This window comes from Semicossyphus pulcher, unplaced genomic scaffold (genome assembly GCF_022749685.1).
Source record: "Semicossyphus pulcher isolate SPU_LCO1_2020_fin unplaced genomic scaffold, fSemPul1.0.p SCAF_12, whole genome shotgun sequence".
Lineage (NCBI taxonomy): Eukaryota > Metazoa > Chordata > Actinopteri > Labriformes > Labridae > Semicossyphus > Semicossyphus pulcher.
The window spans coordinates 22,192,036-22,213,604 of record NW_027211626.1 but is presented as its reverse complement, the minus strand read 5'-3'; the positions used below and the strand labels follow the sequence as shown (position 1 = coordinate 22,213,604).

The 21,569-nt window shown below is 41.2% G+C and overlaps 2 protein-coding genes across 13 annotated transcripts in view; one reads left to right on the top strand and one right to left on the bottom strand.

Annotated features, from left to right (window-relative positions):
* Positions 1–12,107, top strand: part of rtn4a (reticulon 4a) — a 33,996-nt gene extending 21,889 nt beyond the window's left edge. For 8 of the 9 annotated variants that reach the window (XM_069658091.1, XM_069658090.1, XM_069658088.1 and 5 more), the window contains 6 exons: positions 4,178–4,385; positions 6,018–6,156; positions 9,234–9,303; positions 9,570–9,616; positions 10,673–10,731; positions 10,909–12,107. In XM_069658091.1, coding sequence (XP_069514192.1) covers positions 4,178–4,385; positions 6,018–6,156; positions 9,234–9,303; positions 9,570–9,616; positions 10,673–10,731; positions 10,909–10,951 — 566 coding nt within the window. In that variant the 3' untranslated portion in view covers positions 10,952–12,107. Of the gene's footprint in view, positions 1–255; positions 344–4,177; positions 4,386–6,017; positions 6,157–9,233; positions 9,304–9,569; positions 9,617–10,672; positions 10,732–10,908 lie in introns of those variants that run through there. The other variant, XM_069658094.1, reaches the window with a different exon arrangement.
* A 5,960-nt stretch (positions 12,108–18,067) lies between these two features.
* The window catches only part of LOC138588446 (echinoderm microtubule-associated protein-like 6), a 90,774-nt gene continuing 87,272 nt past the window's right edge, over positions 18,068–21,569 (bottom strand). For all 4 annotated transcript variants that reach the window (XM_069658576.1, XM_069658575.1, XM_069658577.1 and 1 more), the window contains one exon: positions 18,068–20,624. In XM_069658576.1, the coding sequence (XP_069514677.1) occupies positions 20,600–20,624 (25 nt within the window). In that variant the 3' untranslated portion in view covers positions 18,068–20,599. The remainder of the gene's footprint in view (positions 20,625–21,569) is intronic.

The window sequence follows — 21,569 nt, the reverse complement described above, 5'->3', positions numbered from 1 at the left end:
AGGATACCGGTCATTTCTGAGGGTGTTTGTGTTGATATTTGTTGTCTCTTTTAATCTTCAGTGGAACATCAGGGCATTTCTCCCCCTTTAATCTTTATTACTCAGTCAGTCTACGTTCTGGTGCTGAACAGTGTTATATACATATGTTTTAAATTAAATTTTGATGAAATTGATTTTTGTGAAAATCAGTCGTCAATACATCCAAACTGAGAGAGTCCGATCTGCGCATGTCTCTCTCTCTCCTGTCTGTCAGCGTCTCTCTCCCTCGCTCTCACCTCTCAGCCAAGCGGAGCCGCCGTGCTGCTGCATGCTTAGCTGAGGTTCAAGATGGACGCCAAACGGGGTTAGTCTGGTCATAATCTTTTGTTTACCCACCATCTCTCTCCTCTTTTACATGCGCACGGTTGTATCGCGTTTATGGCAGGTTCAGTATTTGCATGAGCACGGGGACTGTGGCGGGGTTCAGCCCGGGGAGGGTGGGAAGCGGATCGGGCCGCCTGCGGAGGTCATGCCGGATTGTTGGTTCGTTTTGTCCCCGATGTGAGGACCGGGTTGCCGGTTGGCATCCCGAGGTGGATAATAAAACGCTTCTAAACATGTTGAAGAGATAAGGGGGGGTCGGGGTGGTGATTAAACATAGCGAGAAGTGAAACGAGATCAGCGGCCGGGGTTTAGCTCGCTGTGATGCGGGGTCTATTTTTAGCGAGGCTCCGGCAGTGCTAGCACGCCTGCTACCATATGTAGCCAGGCAGCCACATTTGGACCGCGGACTCTCCTCCTCCCTCCCACCTCCTCTTTCTCCTCCTCTCATGTTGGTTGCTCGGTCCGTGTCTCTACGTCCAGACAAAGGCCCTCTGTTAAAACCAACACAGCTGCTGCTGTGTAGCTAACAGAGCTAACATGCACTTAGCATGTTAAGCAGTGAGAAAACTAGGAGGGCTAGCTGTCAGCTAAAATGCCAGCAGGCGGACTAGCTAGCTGTCAACGCCCACGTTTGCTCAATAAGCAAGAACCTTCCCGAATATTAAACGGCCTGGCTCTTTCGAAGAAATGTTGTGTCTCAATAGGCTTTAGTGAGCAGCTGACAGTGTTTTACACCAGTTTTTAACCAGCTAACAGGTGCTGCCATCACTGCTTCCCGCTGATTCCCGAACAGATCAGAGGGGTTTCCACTGTTACTGTAGCTACAGTCATTATGTAACTGCAGCAGCACTGACTTTTATTTTTAAATTCTTAAGAAAACTTGAGTATGTTTGACTGCAGTGATGTTAATGATATGAAATCACACATAAGTTATGTTTTTCACGTGTTATATCAGGCTTATGTGCTGGTTATCAGTGCTATTGAGTACTGTAAAGAAATGAGTGACAGAAAAAATGTACTTTAATCAAAGTATCTTCCTCTTAAAGCACACTGTGTTGTTGATGAAACTTTTTGCAGCGAACAGCCCAGAAGTCATACATTCTAAAGATGCATATAAAACACAAAAAAGCAGCAAATTACTACATTTGAAATGCATGTCTAGCTTTTTTGTGTTAAATATACAATATATAAATAAATGATGGATTATCTGTATTTGTGAGATAGTAAGCATCCCATGTCTGCAGGATGGACATGTTTTGTAAGTATTCACAAACAACAAGTGCAAGCATCAGTCGGATTTATCTACCTGGCAACTTGTTGCAGGAAATCTGATTTAAGGTTTTTCAGGCTCACAACAAGCTCATTGATTGACTGTTAACCATTTTAAGTAATGCTGTGGTGAGCTGCCAAACATATTGTGGTCAGTGAGTCAGTCCGTGGTGCTTAGCAACATGGCCGCCCTCACTCATAGCACCTGCCATTGTCTCTCTGTGCAGAGGAGCATTAGCTCATCCTGCAGCCTCATTTTGCATTTTAATGCTGTTTTGCTTATCGTCAAACACTTTATCTATAGGTGTATGTAAAGAGGTATTTATTCTTTAATGGTTTGTAATGTTAACCTTTATTTATGAAGGCTCTTTAGCTGTGTAATTGTCGATAAGCGAGGTAGACCCAGTCAAATTCCAGCGGGCAGTTTGACGTGACATGTCTTGCGTTCTGAGTCAGAGAGAACAGCATGTTTCAGCTGGGAGCAACGTCAGTGCTGCAGTGAGGCGTCAGAGCTGGTAGAAACCCCAGGACTCCTTCACGTCTAATATTGTCCATTGACCTGCCTGGAATTCCCTGGTGAAATATGAGCATGCTCAGTGCAAGACCCAGGTCATGAGCTCAGCTGTCATCCAGTGAGGTCTGACCAAGACGGCCACCACGACACGTCTGTCTGTGTCCTTAGGGAGCTTAACCAGCTGCCTGCAGCACCTGTATATCAGAAACAGACAAGAACCTGCAGATTTAACTCCAGCTGCTTTTCAATCAATCCACGCTGTATATTCTAAAAACCAAACCTTGTAGCCTTTTGACTTTAAACACATGATAAAAATGTTGATGAATGTGACACAGTAAGATTCTTCTTCTTGAAAATTTAGCTGGTCAGATGTTATTGATCTTGCTGATACATCAGTTGAGCGCCTCTGGAAATGCAGTATTGAAAAAAACAGCATCCACGCTATTGCAGTCAAAACCACCGTGCTGCTGAATGTTCATTAATTTTTAGTTTGCTTTCATTTTGATCAGGGATGGGATGGAACTAGGGAAAGGGCTGGGCATAATACATTTTGATGGCTCTAATAGCCTGTCACAACAGCCAGTTACTCTGCAGTTTTCTGCCTACACGTGAAGTACACGCAGCAGTACACGCCCACTGTGATGCTGCCACTGAAGAAACGGAAAGGAAACTGAAGAAACTGGGACTCTACTTTAAAAAAAGAAAAAGATGGGGCACAAAAGCGATGGTGAAAATGAAGTCGGTTATCCTTTTAAAGATGGGGAAATTGTTGGCTAGCAGCTCTCTCACCAGACATCCAGTGTCGGCTGAAGAGCATCTAAGAAACACTGTATGAAGTAGTTTAGTGATAAAAAAGTGTTTTTTTTTTTTTACTGATTTAAATTAAAAAAAACTAGTTTGTTCTGATCCGTTATCATGGGAGTAAACTTCTGCCAAATGGAAGTGTGTCATACTGATACAATCTTGATATTATTTTCATTTTCTCAGCCCTGTAAGCAGCCATACTATTCTTCATCAAAAGAACTGGAAATGGGATGGGAGAGGAAATGCCTTTCAGTGTTCATCCTCAGAAATCTGAAACGAACTTCGACTCTTGTCTCACGAGGTTAAAACAGAGATGGAAGTTTTGTTTTTGGGTGCAGCCTTAAAATAACGGTCATGCAGGTCACAGCTGATGAACTCCAATATGGCCGACGGCGTTGGTGTTACATCACTGGCAAGTCTTTATCGTGGCATCGGGTGAAAAGTGCAGAGATGAGGAAGTTTGAGTCAGAAACTGCAGTGAGTTTCCTCCTGGGGGGGGTGTTTAAAACTCTTGATGAGTCTCGCATAGTGTGTGACCTCTGACCCCTCCATCAGAGCTGCAGCACAGGGTTCACTGATGGAGATGTTGCTCCACCCCAAACATTCACATGCACCCGCCATGTGACGGTTGGCTGAGAGCTGAACAGAAAATTTGACTGTAGTTTTCACTGTTTGCAGTAGATCTCCCCTGAGGGCACTTAAACTTTACGCTTGTTCATTTAGTGAGACCGTCTTACACATCATCCTTGATTTGATCTTTCCGTCCAATCAGTGCGTCTCCCTCATGTCCCCAGATGATCTCATGATTTCTGCTCATTACAAGAGATGTAAAATTCACTAAATTCAAGATGCCTCTTGTCATGCCGATTTCAAGCTATTTTAATAATCAATTATGTAATTGGATAAAGTCTGATTCCAGTTTGATTCCAAAAAAATAAAAGGTCAAATGTTTAGAGAACAAAAATGTCTCTATTCTCAAAAATGTTAACAGTCAGGAAGGAAACCAACACAACTTCTCTGGAGCCTTATCAGACATGCTCCATGTCTTCAATCGTGTCTGCATCATATAATTAAGTTTGATATTTGACATATAAATCATAAAGAATTAAATTTTACCTTCAAAATGCTCCTACTCCCTTCTTTTGTAACAAAACAAAATATTAGATAAACCTCTAAACTCTCCTCTCTGTGGATGATCGACACTCACCGTCTCTCCTCCTCCTGCAGTGGTGGATCTCCTCTACTGGCGTGATGTGAAGACCACGGGCGTGGTGTTCGGCGCCGCCCTGCTGCTGCTCCTCTCCCTGATGGTGTGCAGCATCGTGAGCGTCTGCTCCTACATTGGCCTGGCTCTGCTCTCAGTCACCATCTGCTTCAGGATATACAAAGGCATCCTGCAGGCCATCCAGAAGTCAGATGAGGGACATCCATTCAAGTAAGTACCATCGAGTGAGAGGTTATGAAGTTTTCAGGGTCACAAAAGATGTGCGATACAGCACCGCGCCCTCACTGTCTGATTTAGTAAGCTACAACTTGTGACAAATCACGACAGTAATTGATTGCAAAACTTACAATAGTATAATAATTTAAGTAATTATCAATGACTTTTTTGTAGATGTACCTTTTTTAAAGGAGCTGTTCACCCCTGGAAAGAGCCACTGTCAGTCAAAGCTGGTGTTCTCTGTAACCAACAGAAGCAATAATATGTAAAATTGGCGCCATAGCTGTGGAGAAAGTTGTAGGAATGTAGAATGGACAAAACCACTAGCTGTATGTACAACACCCAGCGTGCATTGCACCCCTCCCTCTGAAAGGAACGGCCCTGTGAGAGACGATGGAGTGAAATACTATCGTTTTCCAGTCAAGGACATTGGTCACTGCAGGCAATGGCTCAGAGCGGTACAGAATCCGAAATATGACTAGAATAAACCGGTGGATCGTCTAAATATCTGCAGGTCTGCAGTCTACATTTCAAACCAGACGATTTTAATCGAGACATGACATCGGAGGCGGGCGTCCTAGACTGAGGAAGTGTAGTTTTTTCTTCCATATGATAAGACTAAGTTTGAAAATCTGCGAACTGGCCCTTTAAGGGAATTTCAGCTACCCCCTGCAGTTTTCCAAAGTTCCCCTCGGGGGTTGTCATACCTCCAGAAGAGAGAAACCGATCATGATAATACATTAATAGAAAGTGTTTTACACGTGAGCCGTCTGCCTGATAGAAACACGAGCATGCTCATATCAGAAATTCATAATAAATACACATTTTGAATAGACATTTAAACAGATACTAAACACAAAACATTACATATGAAACAAAATAAACAGGATCTCAGATCAAACATAAAGCTCTCTTCTGCCTGTCTGGTTTCATTGGGAATTGAAGGCGATCACAGAAATCAATGACCTGATTAATCCCCATTATCAGACAGAGCTTCAGGCAGTCTGCTTTATCTGCTCATGTTTTCATGTGTGGTACGTCTAGAGGACATAGTCCTGCTTAAAAATAACACAATCCAATATGAATGAAAATCTCAGGCGACACAAAGTATCAGGAAGATCATGTTCAGTACAGGGCGGAAGTTTTTACTCTGAGCCTGCCGGTTCCACGTCTTGTTGTTGTTCGTTCATCCTCCTTCCTGGCCGTTGGACAAAACCTTCTTACTGTGTTTTTTTCACCTGCAAGTCTCTAAATTGACCTCGAAGCACATTAGAGGTCAATTAACCGAGATTAGCATAAGCCGAGGGAAAGGGAGCTCACAGAGTCACATTACAAGCTGATTTCCACAGATTTTTTACAGTTTCTAAACCTCAGTGAGAGGATCACAAAATAATCTGCCTCATGTTTCCATCCAAATTACAGTTTAAACCCAGGAACTATTTTTCAAGGGAGTAGGAGGTTCCTTCAGCCTGTTGTTTACACCCTAATCACCTGTGCGGATTTTCACTACTTGTGCACATGTCATTTTAGTGTCAATTTAACAACGATGGCTCCATTAAAAGCAACACATTACTATTTCCCCCTTTTAACCATGATGTAAACCTGCTCCTCTGCTGTCCCTCGTAGGCAGTTCCTGGACCAGGAGGTGGCACTGTCTGAGGACATGGTCCACAAGTACAGCGACATGGTTCTGGCCAAACTCAACAAGATCATCGGTGAATTGAGGCGCCTGTTCCTGGTCGAGGACCTGGTCGACTCCATCAAGGTGAGAACGAGTCCTGTTCACTATAAGTGGACCCAGAAATGATCATTAAAGATGGCGGAAAGAGACAAGAGCGTTTGAGGTCCCACTTTTATTTGAAACATCTTCTCAAAATGTGCACATACGGGCAGGGAGTTAACATTTTTTACTGCTGTTAAAACCAACACCTGAAAAATGACATTTAAACTAATTCAACAGGCACTAATAAGAAAAGATGCACACATAAACACACAATATAATTAGAAACCTTATTTCCCAATATTGGTAGTAAAGAAAAATGGAGAACAAATGTAAACCAGTGTGTGGAAATAGATCGTATCTACGTTCTAAAGGATCACACAAGAAAATGGTGAAATTCATGTAAGAAAAATAGTTTGCAACATGTTTTTACTTCATGCACAGACAAGGTAAATAAAATACATTATATATGAAACGTGACATAAAGGAGTTTAGAAACTTAACTAGTGTTGAAAATGATTCCAACAATCTCTGGGCTCCTTAAAGAAGTTCCTGTACTCTTTGTAAAGGCTCTGGGAATATTTCATGAGGTTCCAGGGGTTTTTTGTTGGTTTGATACCAATGTGAGATTAAGTTGATGTGTGCAACAGATCTACAAAACCTTGACCAAAACACCAAGTAAGGGAAGAATCTTGAATGAGAATAATGTGAATGCTTCAGTTGTAAAGAGGAGCATCCAAGCCGATTTGTTCCAGCACATGAAGCCGCATGCGTACACACGAGGACAGATGAGCCCATTCTTAGTCTGATGTCGGGTCTCTTCCAGTCTGGATCAGCTGGTTTCCACAGATAAAAATCATCCTGTGTGTGTGTGATCTGTCATTTGTCAATTTGGTAGACATCCCCCAACCCTACCCTGGGGTACGCTCAGCCCTGAGAAAACAAGCAAAACATTTGTTTTTTGGTAAAATTCTGACACATCAGCCAAACAACCAGCTTTTCAGCCTGTCGTCACCTGCCTCCTCTCACCCTCCGGCCTGCAGTCCAAATACAGATCCGCTCTCAGTCCATCAGCGAGGCGGAGGCGGTGCAGAGAGAAAATCCCTAAGAGGGTAAAAAGTCTGATTCTTTTAATCGGATCAGGAACAAGTTTGAGCCTCGGGAATGTTTAAAATCTCTCCGGGGATTATGAGCCTGTGTCTGCATGCATTATGACAATATTCCCGTTATCCTTCTGCCTCTGATTAATTTCCTGTTCAGTGCCAGCGGTGAATATACGCAGCCACACAAGCAGCTCATTAAAATGTCTCACGTATTTAACCACAAGCCTCCAGTCTGAAATTAAACTCTTCAACTGTGCTTGGTGTTTTCACCAGCAGCCACGTCTGCTCCGGCTGTTTGCAGGCTCATCATTAACGTGGGCACAAAACTGTCCAGTTTCATTACAGCACTGTAAACATTCATAAAGACAGCTGCAGGGAGAGAGGCCAGAGATGTTCTGCGTCCTCTCGTCCTGTTTCTACCCTCACAGACAGACCAGCTGAAGGTTTTACACCAGAATAACTCCCAGTATTTAACTGGATTTAGGTGTTTTGCTGGGCTGTCACCAGGACATTTAATTTATTACAATTTGGCTTATTTTGTTAATTTTGTCCAGTTAATTTAACCTCAGAACGCTGCAATAGAAATGGTCTATTTCCCAATCAATTTAAACAAAATAATGCAAACCTTCTCCAGCCCCAAGAATCAGGGCATCTGAAGACAGCAGTTTCATCCTCTTAAAGTTATAATCTCGATGATTTTCATTTAAATAATTGTCTGTTAAGTCACTATCGCAGAATGAGGTAACACAATGGTGATTGAGCCTATGGCCCACTGATGAAAGCCTTTGCATTTGCGGTGTTTAGTATTATTACAGACTGGGTGTCTGTGGAGACTTTCGTGGAAAAAATCACAAGCGGCGCTCAGTTAGTGACGCGTTTTCCATCACCCAGCAGTGGTTGGTCTGTCAGAGAGGGTAGGCGGAGCTAAGCGGCTGCTTTTCCGGTCCCTCCAAGTGTTGAGAGTAAACAGTAATCTACTATGGCTGAACAAACAAACAAAGAAAAGATGGATGACTACAGATACAACTTCAAAAATAAGTGAAAATCCAAAAAAAAGAAACAAATTCGACGCTCAGATGAAGGCAAACAGTCTAAAAAGGAAAGCGACCGTCAGCGAGGAAAATAAAGAGTTACAACCAGAGCCAACCGTGGACGTCACACATGCAACACTGTCTGGATATCTGGGAAGTGTGCTCCTGCAATTATTGTTTATCGCCACCATAGAGAACAAAACTAAAATCTTCGAGATTGCAACTTTAAAAACTAAATATGAATTAAAATCAGCTCATAATCTTTTATATCCATGTCTCTGTGAATGAAAATGAGACCCAACACCAAACTGATTTTGTTGATTAAAGGAACATTAAAGTGGCTGCTCAGACTTTTGTTGATGTGTTCAGATCCTCTCGTCTGTCTGAGACAAACAGATCAGTTTTTAGATTTGCTCTCCGAGTGTCTGTTTGTTCAGACTGTTCAGACTCTGTGCACACATGAATCTGCAGGCTGCAGTTTGATTACATTTAGAGAAGAGCTGAAGCCTTATTGATCCCTTAGAGGAGAAACTGTCTCTCTCTCTGGTATTGATCCCTTCTTTTATCTTTCTTTAAAGGGATTGTTCTTAAAAGAATGAACTGTGTACCAATCAACTCATTCATCTGCTCATTGTTGAGTCGTTTGTGAAAGACTCTTAATGAAGTCATGTTTTAGACTTTAAATGTCTGCTTCTTAGTTTTTCCAGATAGTATAATTACTATTATTATTATTATTATAAAACTAATAATTGTAATAACAAAATAATGTAAAATCAATAAGAGTAAAACGAAACACAGACCTGGTCCCCCTCTGTCCTCGGCCTGGACTGACGCATGGCGGCAGAGCCCGGGCTGAGGGACTCAGATCTCCTGGCATCATACGTGCCAGTATGCAACCCGAGATGTACTCGGTCCAGAGGGGCCTCAAGTGTTTTCAATATCTCAAAATCAGTGCTGACAGAATGTCCCTTTCTCCTCCTCTCTGCAGTTTGCTGTGTTGATGTGGATCCTGACCTACGTGGGTGGCCTGTTCAACGGGCTCACTCTTCTTATTCTCTGTAAGGACACACGAAGCTCATTACTTTCCTTTCAATGACTGAAATGTCCGTCCCTCTGCTGTGAAGTGCACTGAGCGTCTGTGTGGACCATGTTTCTGTCTGTTACATTGGCTCCCTCTGGTGGTCATATGTAGAATGCAGAAAACGGCACATTGACTAGATCCATGTCTGGCTGTAATCTGACTTAAACATGATGTAGTTTTCAGGCCTGCAAGAAGAAAGTCATAGTTCTGGTTAAGTAATTTATTCCTGTTCTTCTTCTTCAGGTCTGGTTGGAGCGTTCAGCTGCCCGATCGTCTATGAGAAACACCAGGTAAGAACCACAAACTGTGTGGACCAACTGTCTCCTTGGAAACACTTTCCATCAGTCAGTCTTCTGACAGCTGAGTGTCTTTAATGAGACCTGGTTTCAGTTCAGATTTTATTGTCCGAACATACAACTGCTGCACAAAGCTAACCTGATTGTGTTAATAATAAGACGCACCCTATAATTTAGAAACTTCAAACAGTGACTAAGTTTAGAAGAAGAGGTCTGTACATGGTGACAGTAAGGAGCATGTGAACAGTGCAGCGTCAGTGAATTTACATTTACTCAACCACTGTACATAAGCGTAATGTTGAGGTATAAGCACTTTACTTGAGTCATTACATTCAATGCTACTTCTCATGTGTCCTTCACTACATTTATTTTACAGCCTTAGTGTCCTTACTGATTCGGATTTAACTTCAAACTAAATGTTATAAACTGATAAAGCACAGCGTACTGTTTCCAGCCTGTTTCCTATGACAGTGTCGTTACATTTCACGAGTCAGTACATTGTCTCAGCTCTGACACTTACTTTCATTATCATGAAATCTCAGAATTAATCTCTAGATTTATTGTTTGGTCTATAAAATATCAGAAATATGTCCATTTCAATTACTCAGAGTCCATGTTAATATGTTCAAATATCTTATTTAATATGATATTAAACAGACAGGATATCTAACTTTAAAATGTTTTCTAATGAAAATTAATTTACTGATTTAGTAATTATCATAGTAGTTTGCTATTTTCAGTTGATAAACTAATCAGTCGCCAAATTATAACATGACATAACTTATGAATATTTATTCAAGCAAACATTACAAATAAAACTCAGCTTTTACTTAAAAAGAGATCGCAGAGCCAGAACACTGTCTTGTTGTTCCTCACATTGACTTTCTTGTTTATTGTCCCTTTGGGTTATAACAGGGTTCATGTGTCCAGTAGACTAATTAAATAAAAGGTTTGCTTTTGATGAGAAATTATCTGATAGTTAAAGATGCACCCTGCAGACTGAATGCTGCTGATCCTGACGCTCTCTCTCTGTCTCTGCTCTATTTTCAGGCTCAGATTGACCATTACCTGGCTCTGGTCAACAACCAGGTGAAGGACGTCGTTGGAAAGTAAGTCGACAGTTTCATCATTTAACCTTTTTTTGTCCCTCTGTCAACCAACTGACATCTTTAAGGCTCGACTACAAGACTATTATCATAATGTTACTGTTATAAAACTATGAATGATTCAAAGGGACTCTTTGAATCGTTTTTAATCGTTGTTCTTAACTTCCTGTCGTCCTGCAGGATCCAAGCGAAGGTGCCTGGCATGAAACGCAAAGCGGAGTAAAGGAACGACAAGTCGGAGTTTGGATTCAGGAAGTTCTGAGAGGAAGACGGTCGAATGGTTGGAGGGGAAGGAGGGTGAATGGGTGAGGGTGGGGGGTGGTTGGATTTGAAGGAAGGCGGGAGGAGGAGAGGAGGGGTCTGGCGTGGACGCAGCCCTTCTAACTTTATTTGTCAAAATAATAAAAACACTTTTTTTCCAGTTCAGAATTCCTTTTTGTTTTTGTGTTTTCTGGAAAAGTTGAAGCGGGTCGGAGTTCAGCGGAGCTCCACGACACCGAGGTCGGCTTCATGCTTTTTGTTTTCATCAGGTTTAAACGTTTGTTTCTGTGAGTCGCTGAAACTCACAGAAACAGTTTAATCCTGAGCTAACCCTCCCTCTCCCCCACCCCAGTGCATTGTGGGAGGTGAAGTTCTCCTTCAGGTCGTTTGAGTTTTTTTCTTTTCCCTGCCCTCAGTTGAGTCGAGCGGAGAGATGTTTTTCTTCGTCTGCTGTTTTTGAGAAAGACGAGCGAGCAGCACCTCATTTGTATTTTTCTTATTTTGGTATGATGACTGAGTTACAAGTATTTTGTGATTTTACTGTCGTGTCCCTCAAGCTTTGAGCTCGTTTCCTCGGTAACCTTCTGCGTGGTTTCGCCTCGATGTGACGAATGACGAAATTATGAGCGACGTCTTTGACTCCTGACGAGGCAGGGGGGTGGGGTGGGTGGGGGCTTGTACTACCATTTAAAGACTTCATTGCTTCTGAGTAACTCTAGCTAGAAACATCTAGAAACCTTTGCCAGACAAATAAAACTCATTAATTACACAAGTCGTTATTTCCATGTCATCGCAGCTGTCTAGTAATGAAATACTCTGGAAGGAACACGTTTACATTCATCCACGTCAGATAAAATATTTAAAAAGAGAAAAAAAAAAAGAAATGGGATTTAAAGAAAAATAAATAACATTACTGTCTGTGAAGCCAATATCTTAATAAAGTTGCAACTTGATGTGACTTTGGGAAACCTTTGAGCATTTGTTTGTTATGCAAGTATAATTGTGAATGATAAACTTCATACTTCAATTGTGACGATAAAAAGCTTCCAGCTGGGAGCCGTGTTTGTGGAATGCATTGTGAGATGTGAACAATTATCAATAAAGCTTCTAGACGAAGAAAGTCCCGCCTCCTCATCTGTCTGTCAACTCAACTAAGCTTCTCTCTGCCTCAGTCGGCTACATATGGAAGCTTGTTTCAACCTAACACAAAGAGTAAGATTAAAATGGATCCCAGGAATGATTAAATTAATTAACACAGTCTGTCAAAATGTGACTTTTAAAGTTATGATGTGAAACTCTCGATTATAGCATGAAAAGACAAACATTTAAAGTAATTTTGGAATATTCCATTTCTAAACCAAAACTTAAGTCATTGTGTCAAAACCATTCATGATTATGTAACTAGTAATTACAGATGTGTACATATGTTGCAAAGCAAAAACCAAATGCCAACTTAAAGTGAGCAGATTTTACATCAAACTGGCCTTTAAAAATTTGAATTGATTACAGTCTAGTAATTTTTTGTATAATTTTTAGTATTAAAGGCATTTCATTAGATGATCCTTATATTTTCTAAATTTTTTGGCTGGGATGAGCTTCCATACAAGTCTCAGACTGTATTTATCTGCTCTGAGGGCTAAAACATTAATTTGTTTCACACAGGAAAAAGTAGCAAGTAAAAGTTTCCTTTCATTTACCCAAAGTTGTGAGTCAGAAGTCAACATTAGTCTGCAGAGCTAAGAAGAATTTAAGTGTGGACAGTATGTAATTTGATTTTGATCCTGATTCTGAGGAATCAGAATGATTGAAGAATCAGTGAAGTACATCAAACAGTATTTATCAGATCGATTTGGTTAGAATAAATGACACCTTTTTAACGCTTAAACCACATTTTCAATTGTAAGTTGAATCTTAGACTGACAGTTCATGTTAACTTTTGACCACAACATCAGACGATGACCTACAATAAAGGTACTAATACAACTTTGAACATTCAGCAACAAGTCAGAGTCCTACATTCAATGCTTAAGTATGTAAGTGTACAAAATAAAAGTATTCATAATGCCATGGTCACTGTCAGGGTATTTCTGTTTTATGGAATATACTGTTTTTGAAATAATGCACAAATGTTTATGCTGCATTTTACTGCTGTAGAGGTTTAAGGTTGATGTAGATTTAACTACATTTTATACTGTTGGCTAATTGAATCTGCAGCAATGCATCATGTTCTAAAAGATCATCATACACCGATAAGCCATAACATTATGACCTAATATTGTGTAGGTGCCTCTAAAACAGCCCTGACCCATCGAGGCATGGACTCCACCTGACCTCTGAAGGTGTGCTGAGGTATGTAGCACCAAGACGCTAGCAGCAGATCCTTTAGGTCCTGTAAGTTGCGAGGTGGGGCCTCCATGGATCGGACATGTTTGTCCAGCACATCCCACAGATGCTCGACTGGAGGCCAAGTCAACACCTTGAACTTGAAGTGAACCATGTTTGCAGTGTGACAGGGCTCATTATCCTGCTGAAAGAAGCCACTGCCATTATAGAATGTTTCCATGGAGGGGGTGTACTTGGTCTGCAACAATGTTTTGGTAGGTGGTACGTGTTATAGTAACATCCACATGAATGGCAGCACCCAAGGTTTCCCAGCAGAACATTGCCCAAAGCATCACACTGCTTCGCCGGCTCGCCTTCTTCCCATAGTGCATCCTGGTGCCATGGCTTCCCCAGGTAAGAGTGACCACATGCACCCGACCATCCACATGATGTAAAAGAGAACATGATTCATCAGACCAGGCCGCCTTCTTCTTCTTCTTGAACTGCTTGGTGTTCACAATGTGCTGTGCCAAAATTTCATCTTGTTTCAGTATAAATTTGATCTATATTTCGTGTGGATGGAAATCTAAAACAGTTAGAGGCGGTTATGAAATGAAAACTGTGGGGTTGAGCATCCGATATGATGTCAGTATGACCACCCACATATCATTTTTACATTCCGTTTTCCAGATTTTTGCTGCAACTGCTCATGCGAGCTTTCTGCCTGCTCTAACCTCTTAAAGTGCACACAGAAATGAAAATCAAGACTACACGATCTGCACCTTCTGCTCAGGCGCGCTGTGTGAACGAGCCGTTAAAGATGAAGAGGTTTACATTTTTGACATGGATTGAGCAAAATAATCAAGTTCCTTTTTCTATTTACGTTTTACAACAGGAAACTTTGTTACTAAATTGAGATGTTTTTAATAGTGCAATCTGGATTTACTGTATTTTAAACTGGATTTGTGTGAAATAAGCTCTCATTGGTGAAGTAGGGGATGTTTTGACATGTGGTGCCAGCTTTGAGAAGAAATCAATCTCTTACTTACAGCAGCTGTGCACTTTGATCTCTTTCTTCCTTTCCATATCTTTTAAATGATGACTCACACATACCCACAAAATGACAAACCCAAAAGACGCTCACGCACAAAAAAACAAATGCTAATTACATTTCTGAACCTTCATGTAACAGAAACTCAGGACTCATAGAAAATATTTATAACGTGATACAATGTCATGTCCATTATGTACCGACACATCCGCACACACGTAGACAAAATAAACACACTAAAAGACAGAGCTGTCAAAAACCCAAGGTGGAGCAATAATGACTTTCCATTTAGCCTTCTCAAAACAAAAAAACATGAACAAATGACATGGAATGCATTTAACAGTGATTAACTAATGTAAGCTACATTCGTTAGCATGTGAGGCTAACTAGCTTACGAGCTACCTGCTCGAAAAACTAGCATGCACCAGCTTAACTTTACTGGCATGACAATGAATCTATTCATGATTTTCAAGCCTGCTTCAAGAAGGTCTGAGCACGATCTTTAGTTGTTAATAGTTGGTATTGGCAGTTGTTGTTGATCGGGGCTTTGAAAACTTTTCCGTGGAGATTCCGGCTGTTCATATCGCCAAAAGCTAATTCTATAGTGGGCTATAGTAAGCTACCCAACCCTTGAACTCCTCAAAGTTCAAGCCTTGCTCTGAGAACTCCATGGCCTCCTCCATCCTGCTGCTGAAGCGCTATGAGCCATCCTTGGGCTGTTAACAAGTGTCAGTCCTTCTTTCAGTTAATCTTCCATCCATTTTCTGTCTTCAGTTTCAGTGAAGAAGTAAAGGCATTGCATGCCCATGGATCCAGGATAACATGTTCTCTTTGTGTAGGGTTCTCAGGATGCTAGAATAAGGGCCTGTGTCCACTAACGGCACTTTTTGCACTGGCAGCGCCCACTACCTCCATTTCAGAGCGCTTCTCACTGGTGTCTTACTGTTGCTAGGTTACAAAAGTTGTCTGGCGGCACTTCTGCTTCTCTTTGTAGTGACTGCTAAGTCATTTTTAAATTGCTCTGTGTGCTTAATATTTGCTTTTATTCAAGGACATTTTTACAAAGGAAACATAAAAACATAAAGGAATCGTGTCCTGGCGTTAGCAGCAGCTCTACACCTGGAAATTTACCCTCGAAAAAATTAAACGATCCGCTTCTCCTCTGCCATTAGTTGTTGCTATCTGAAGTCCTGCCCCTTCCTTGGTCGATGAGTGAGAAGTGACACTGACGGGCGCGGCGGTGTTCCAAAAGTTTAACTGTTTTCAACTGAGAGCGCTATGAGCACAATGACAAAAAACTGCTTAGCTGAGGCCAAGGGCTGGACTGCTTTGGTTTTGTAAAGAAAATAGGCGCTGCCAGCATTAAAAACACTGTTAGTGGACACAGGCCCTAAGGGCTTCATGTTGTTGATATTAGGATTAGCACCAAGCCCTCTTATCATGGCTAAGTTGCTTGTTGAGGCATCAGATGTAACTTGAACACCAACCTCATGAATTCTGCTACGGCTCTCCCTTATGTTTGCCTTCTCGGATCCATCCATACCTGTACCTGAAAGTATGCGAGGGGACTTTTCCATGACTCATCAACAACCACGTGGACCATGGCCTAGTGATAATTAAGGTGCAGACTTTTCTCATTCCTCTCTCCTTTTTTCGTATCTCTTCCAGTCTTGGCCTGATTTTTCCATTGCAGAAACCTGGCTGAAGCTTTGATCCTCTTAAATGCAGTCAAGCTTTGATGTTGATGCTGCATAACTATGTTCCTCTATTTGTATCCACTGTTCCAGCAGTGTCAGCCTGTCAGATGTCAGTGCTTAGGAGGATGTTCCCATTTGCATTTTCAGTCACGATGGCACTGCTGTAATCAGCAGCAGATGGCATGCTGATGTGGCATTGGTTAACTAGTGAGTCCTCTCTATCGTCCTCAGATTCTCAGCATGATAAAAGTGAGGAGCGACTTACCTCTGTGTCACTAACTACCAAAATCTTGCGTCCTAAGAGCTCACCTGATGACTTGGGAGTAGAGTTAGGACTGCTGTTTTCTATAGGTGATGATTCATATACACCACCCACTGCTTCAGATGACATGACAGCTCCCTAAAAGTGAAGCCAAAATGCCTCTATCGCCCTCTGCTGACTGGCTGCAGTATAGGTCATAAAGCCCGCCTCCTCCATGTTAACAGATGGGACATGAGTCAAACTATAAAATCAAAACTAAAACAATCACTACAGTCATTGAAGTTTTCATATCTGTGAACAGCAGGCGCCCCGTATACAGAGGCTACAGTCTGTAGTGCAGAGGCTGCAGGTTTGAGTCTGCCATCGGCCCTTTGCTGCATGTCACGCTGCCCTCTCTTCTCTCCATATTTGCTGTCTCTCTTCAGCTGTCCTGAGGCCACTGAGGTCCTGTCTGATAAAGGGAAAAATGTAACTGTGTTTTGGTTAGAGTGGTTAGGCTTGTGTGATAGTCACTGTTGAATATTATAAGCACGTTTTGAGTCCCCAAAGAAGTTATATTGATTAATATAGCCTTCCACTACCGCAGTTGCAGACATCGATCTGTACGAGTTGTTTTCCTGAAACAGCGAGCAACATTACATCTGGTCATCTGTGTCATCTGGATGATGGCAAAAACTAGTCTGCTTTCTTTCAGATTTTCATTTAGCATTTTAGCCCTGACAGGGAGCAGAGTTACAGTGAAACACCCACTGATCAGACCGCTGTGGTGAAACATACTAATGAGGCAGGCAAGATGACTATTTTTTGTTTTCATCATCAGTTTCAGAACCTTTACTCACATAGTTATTTCTGCATGTGATAAACCACCAGGAGCAGAACTATTGGCTGAAATTTTATTACAGTTCTGGCTTTATAAATTATTAGACATTAAGTTAGGGGTTGTGTTGTTGCAGTGCAGTGGTTAGCGCTGTCGCCTCACAGCTAGAAGGTTCCTAGTTCGAACCCCAGTTTGGATGTAGTGGGCCTTTCTATGTGGGGTTTGCATGTTCTCCCCTTGCATGCGTGGGTTCCCTCTGTGTACTCCAGCTTCCTCCCACAGTCCAAAGACATGCTTGTTAGGTTCATTGGTGACTCTAAATTGCCTGTTAGTCTTGTCTGTCTCTTTGTGTCAGCCCTGTGATTGACTGATCAGTCCAGGGTGTATCCCACTGCTCCCCCAATGACAGCTGGGATAGGCTCCAGCCCCCCATGACGCTGAACAGGACAAGCTGTATATGGATGGATATTAAGTTAGTTTATTCAGATTTTGACCTTACTGTTTGCTAAAATATAAAAATAATGAATGTCATGTACTGATTAGCTGTCAGTCACCTACTAATTCCCACACAACGTTAGCTAACTTTAGACTCTTTGTGTTAGCTAACTTTAGACTCTTTGTGTTAGCTAACTTTAGACTCTTTGTGTTAGCTATCTGGATAGCTTGCTTTGTGAATGTTATATCTTAATGTTTCCACATAATAAACCTCTCAAAGTAGATAAACTATAGTTGGGATTATTAATATGTTAAAATTATGGTAACACTTTATATTAAGGCCCTTGTAATAAGTGTTAGTTAATAGATAATAAGACCCTTATAAGTCCTTATTAGATGCTTATTAACATAATTTATGTTAATTAGACAATATAACTGTTAATAATAGTATTTTGTTGCTACAAAGACAGAAGACAAACAGCTTTTTTCCACGAGTCTCATTTAATCCATTTTTACACTTGGCTAACACACACACAAACGTACACGCACACACTTTGATCACAATCACCTTAGTATAAAAATCGACTGGTGAGCGTAACTCGCACCATAAAATCTCATCAATCATCAACAAACATGTTTTGGTTTAAAAATAAATTCATGCATCTGAGCATCATATATATCTCCATGTACAGTATGATACAAATCATGTGACAACAAAAGAGCTGCACAGTCGCACAACCTGCACACAGATAAACATTTAAAAAGTAAAACTGATCTCAATGCAGCATTTTTCATCTTCAACAATTGCAAAGTGTATTTCGTTATTCGTGGACGTTCCTTGGCTTCTTCTGTTATATTTCTTCTGCTATATTATATTTTCATTTAATAAAGAGTATCTGCAGCAATGGTGGAGAAACACACCACACATGCACTCAGCACAAACACCCTGTACATCACACTGCTAGCTAATAAATCTGAATCAACAACACAGTCAACATTAAGTTTTTTGGCATCATTAAGATTTCACTTCAATATATTCATTTGTCTTTTATCTTTTCGAGGAACTCTGTAACGATAAGATCAAAGTTTTTAGACTTTGCACCACAAAATGCTTTTTTTTTCACTACGGCAGGCCAGAGGGGACATTTGTGTCAGTAATTCAAACCTTTTGTTTCTCTTAAGGAAATTGAAATACTGGTTTGAAATCAGCAAAGATATGCTTCTTTAAAACCATCACTGCTCTGTAGTCAGACTGTTTTGTTGAAGACTTCATATCATCTGTAAAACATTTTAATTTTGATAACACACTTCATCCAGGTGGCTCTGTTTCCACTCTGCTGCTGTGACCTTTGACCCATGACCTTAAAGTAATAATCTCGAAGATTTTCATTTAAATAAATGTCTGTTAAGTCACTATCTATCACCATCTGAGGTAATGGCCCTCTGATGAAAGCCTTTGCATTTGCAGAATTACAGACTGGGTGTCTGTGGCGACTTTTGCAGAAAACATCACAGGCGCCCAGTTAGTGACGCGTTCTCCATCAGCCAGCAGTGGTTGGTCTGCCAGAGAGGGTAGGCGGAGCTAAGCGGCTGCTTTTCTGGTCTCTGCAAGTGTTGCGAGTAAACAGTAATCTACTATGGCTGAACAAACAAAGAAAAGATCGATGACTACAGAGACAACTTCCAAAATAAGTGAAAATCTAAAGAAAAAGAAACAAACTTGACGCTCAGATGAAGCAAACAGTCTAAAAAGGAAAGCGACCGTCAGCGAGGAAAATCAAGAGTTACAACCGGAGCCAACCGTGGACGTCACACATGCAACACTGTCTGGATATGTTTGAAGTCTGCTCCCGCAATTACCGTTAATCACCACAGGTGCCACCAAAGAGTATGAAGATGGAATATTCGAGATTACCACTTTAAATCTCTTCCTGTAAGTACACAACTTTTGCTTCTTGTGGATCCTCATCCTGGACCTGTTTGTGTAAATGGAACTCAGTGATTACTTTCAAAGACCTTTTGACCAGCGTGTAGATGATGAACAAATCATGTTTTTTCTTCTGTTAATCTTCACACAAACGGACTCTTTTGACACTTTTCACAACAGCTAAAGTTAATATTCAACAGTTCAGACACAGAAAACTCATCCGTACTGTAGATTAGGCATAAATAACATTTAGCATAAGAACATGTTTTTCTTTTCTTCTGATGTTGTTGTACGATCGTGACGCTTTGGATGTCTTTCAACAAAATGCAGCAGCGAAGAAAATGTTTTTTCTTTTGCCCATTTTGGATGAATAAAAGTTGGAACATTCTCAGTGTAGCACCAGACAGAGTACAAAATAAGTTCAATCATGGATGAAATAATAAACAAAATAAATCAAACACAGGTAGAAAGATCCAGAAAGGCACTTAAGTGTGATGATATCCAACGACAGATACAGTAAAGGCTCTTTGAAATGAGGAATGATTTTAAATCAGATGTCAAGTTTCTGTTTCTCAGTTACAGACAAACTTCAGGACGTTTGTGTCAATATTAAACTGCATCCCATCGCTTTTATAAAGCAAGTCCAGGGTCCCCTCCCAGTGTTCCCAGTACAGAGACATGATCTATACGATCTCTAACAGCAGCTTCATCAGACCAGATATGAGCTGCTTTTTCCCTGTTAAATAGTCCCATCAGTAAGGTATGCTGCTGTGGTGGAGTCACATGACTTTCGTTTAGATGTTGTTTGGCTTCTATGAATCAAAATGAACACAAAACAAAGTCTGTTTTCTTGTTGTGATCCATCATGAAACATCGTTTGTCCGTCGTGTTCCGCCTCAACAACAGACTGTAAACATTTTCTTTCATCGCTGAAGTGGTCTTTCAGCTGGAGCTGTGATCTTCTTCCATCCCCAGCTTCTAAACTCCTCAGGAAACTCGCCGTCTGGTGTGAAGACGCTCAGGTTGTGGGTTCGATTCCCCCTGGATCCACTTGTGGTGCTGTTAAGGCGCTTTGGATGAGAGCGTCACCGGACGGCGTTTACAGGCATTTCCACACAAACACACTGAAACACACAAACAGATGTTAAACATTTATCTGCTAGAATTTCTCTTTAAAGGAGCAACTCGCCCCTGGAAAAAGCCGCTGTCAGTCAAAGCTGGTGTTCTCTGTAATCAATAGAAGCAATAATATTTAAAATTGGCACCATAGCTGTGGAGAAAGTTGTACAAACAGCTCGTGGTTTCGCCCATTCTACATTCCTACAACACCCAGCATGCATTGCATCCCTCCCTCTGAAAGGAACGGCCCAGCGAGACACGCTGGAGTGAAATACTACCGTTTTGCTGCAGGCAATGGCTCAGAGCAGGACAGAATCCGAAATACGACGAGAATATACCGGTGGATTGTCTGAAAAATCTTCGGGTCTACAGTCTACATTTCAAACCTGATGATTTTGAGTGAGACGAGACTCAGTTATAAATTTGGATGTCTGTGAGGGAAAACAGGAGAGCAGGCAGCGTGTTAAGGCACCTCACGGAACAAATGATTACATATTATGGTATGTGTTTTATTCAATAAAACACCGCAGACATCGGAGGCATACGTCCTATTGAGGAAGTGTAGTTTAGCGAGCTCCCTGGCCTCCGCCAGATGATGTGTTTTACATAGTCTGGTGGAGGTTTTCCAGGGCCGATAGTGTCCTCCAAAGGCAGAGAGTGAAATTGAATTTTTCTCTACCATAATAGCATGATAGGACTGAGGTTAGAAATTGGTGAACTGGCCCTTTAAGAAGAAAGCTCTTTTTCTCAAAATATTTTAAGGCTTATAAGATGTAGACTTTGAATGAAAAAGGCACAAAAATATTAATGTTGTCACAGTTCACAAAAGCACAAAAAGGGAGCGGACCCAGATGTAGACTACAAAATAAGTTTAATTAACAAAAAGGCAAAAAACAAAGGGTTAGTGAGAACAGTCCAGGTTTTAGCCACGAGGAAACAGGATATCCAAA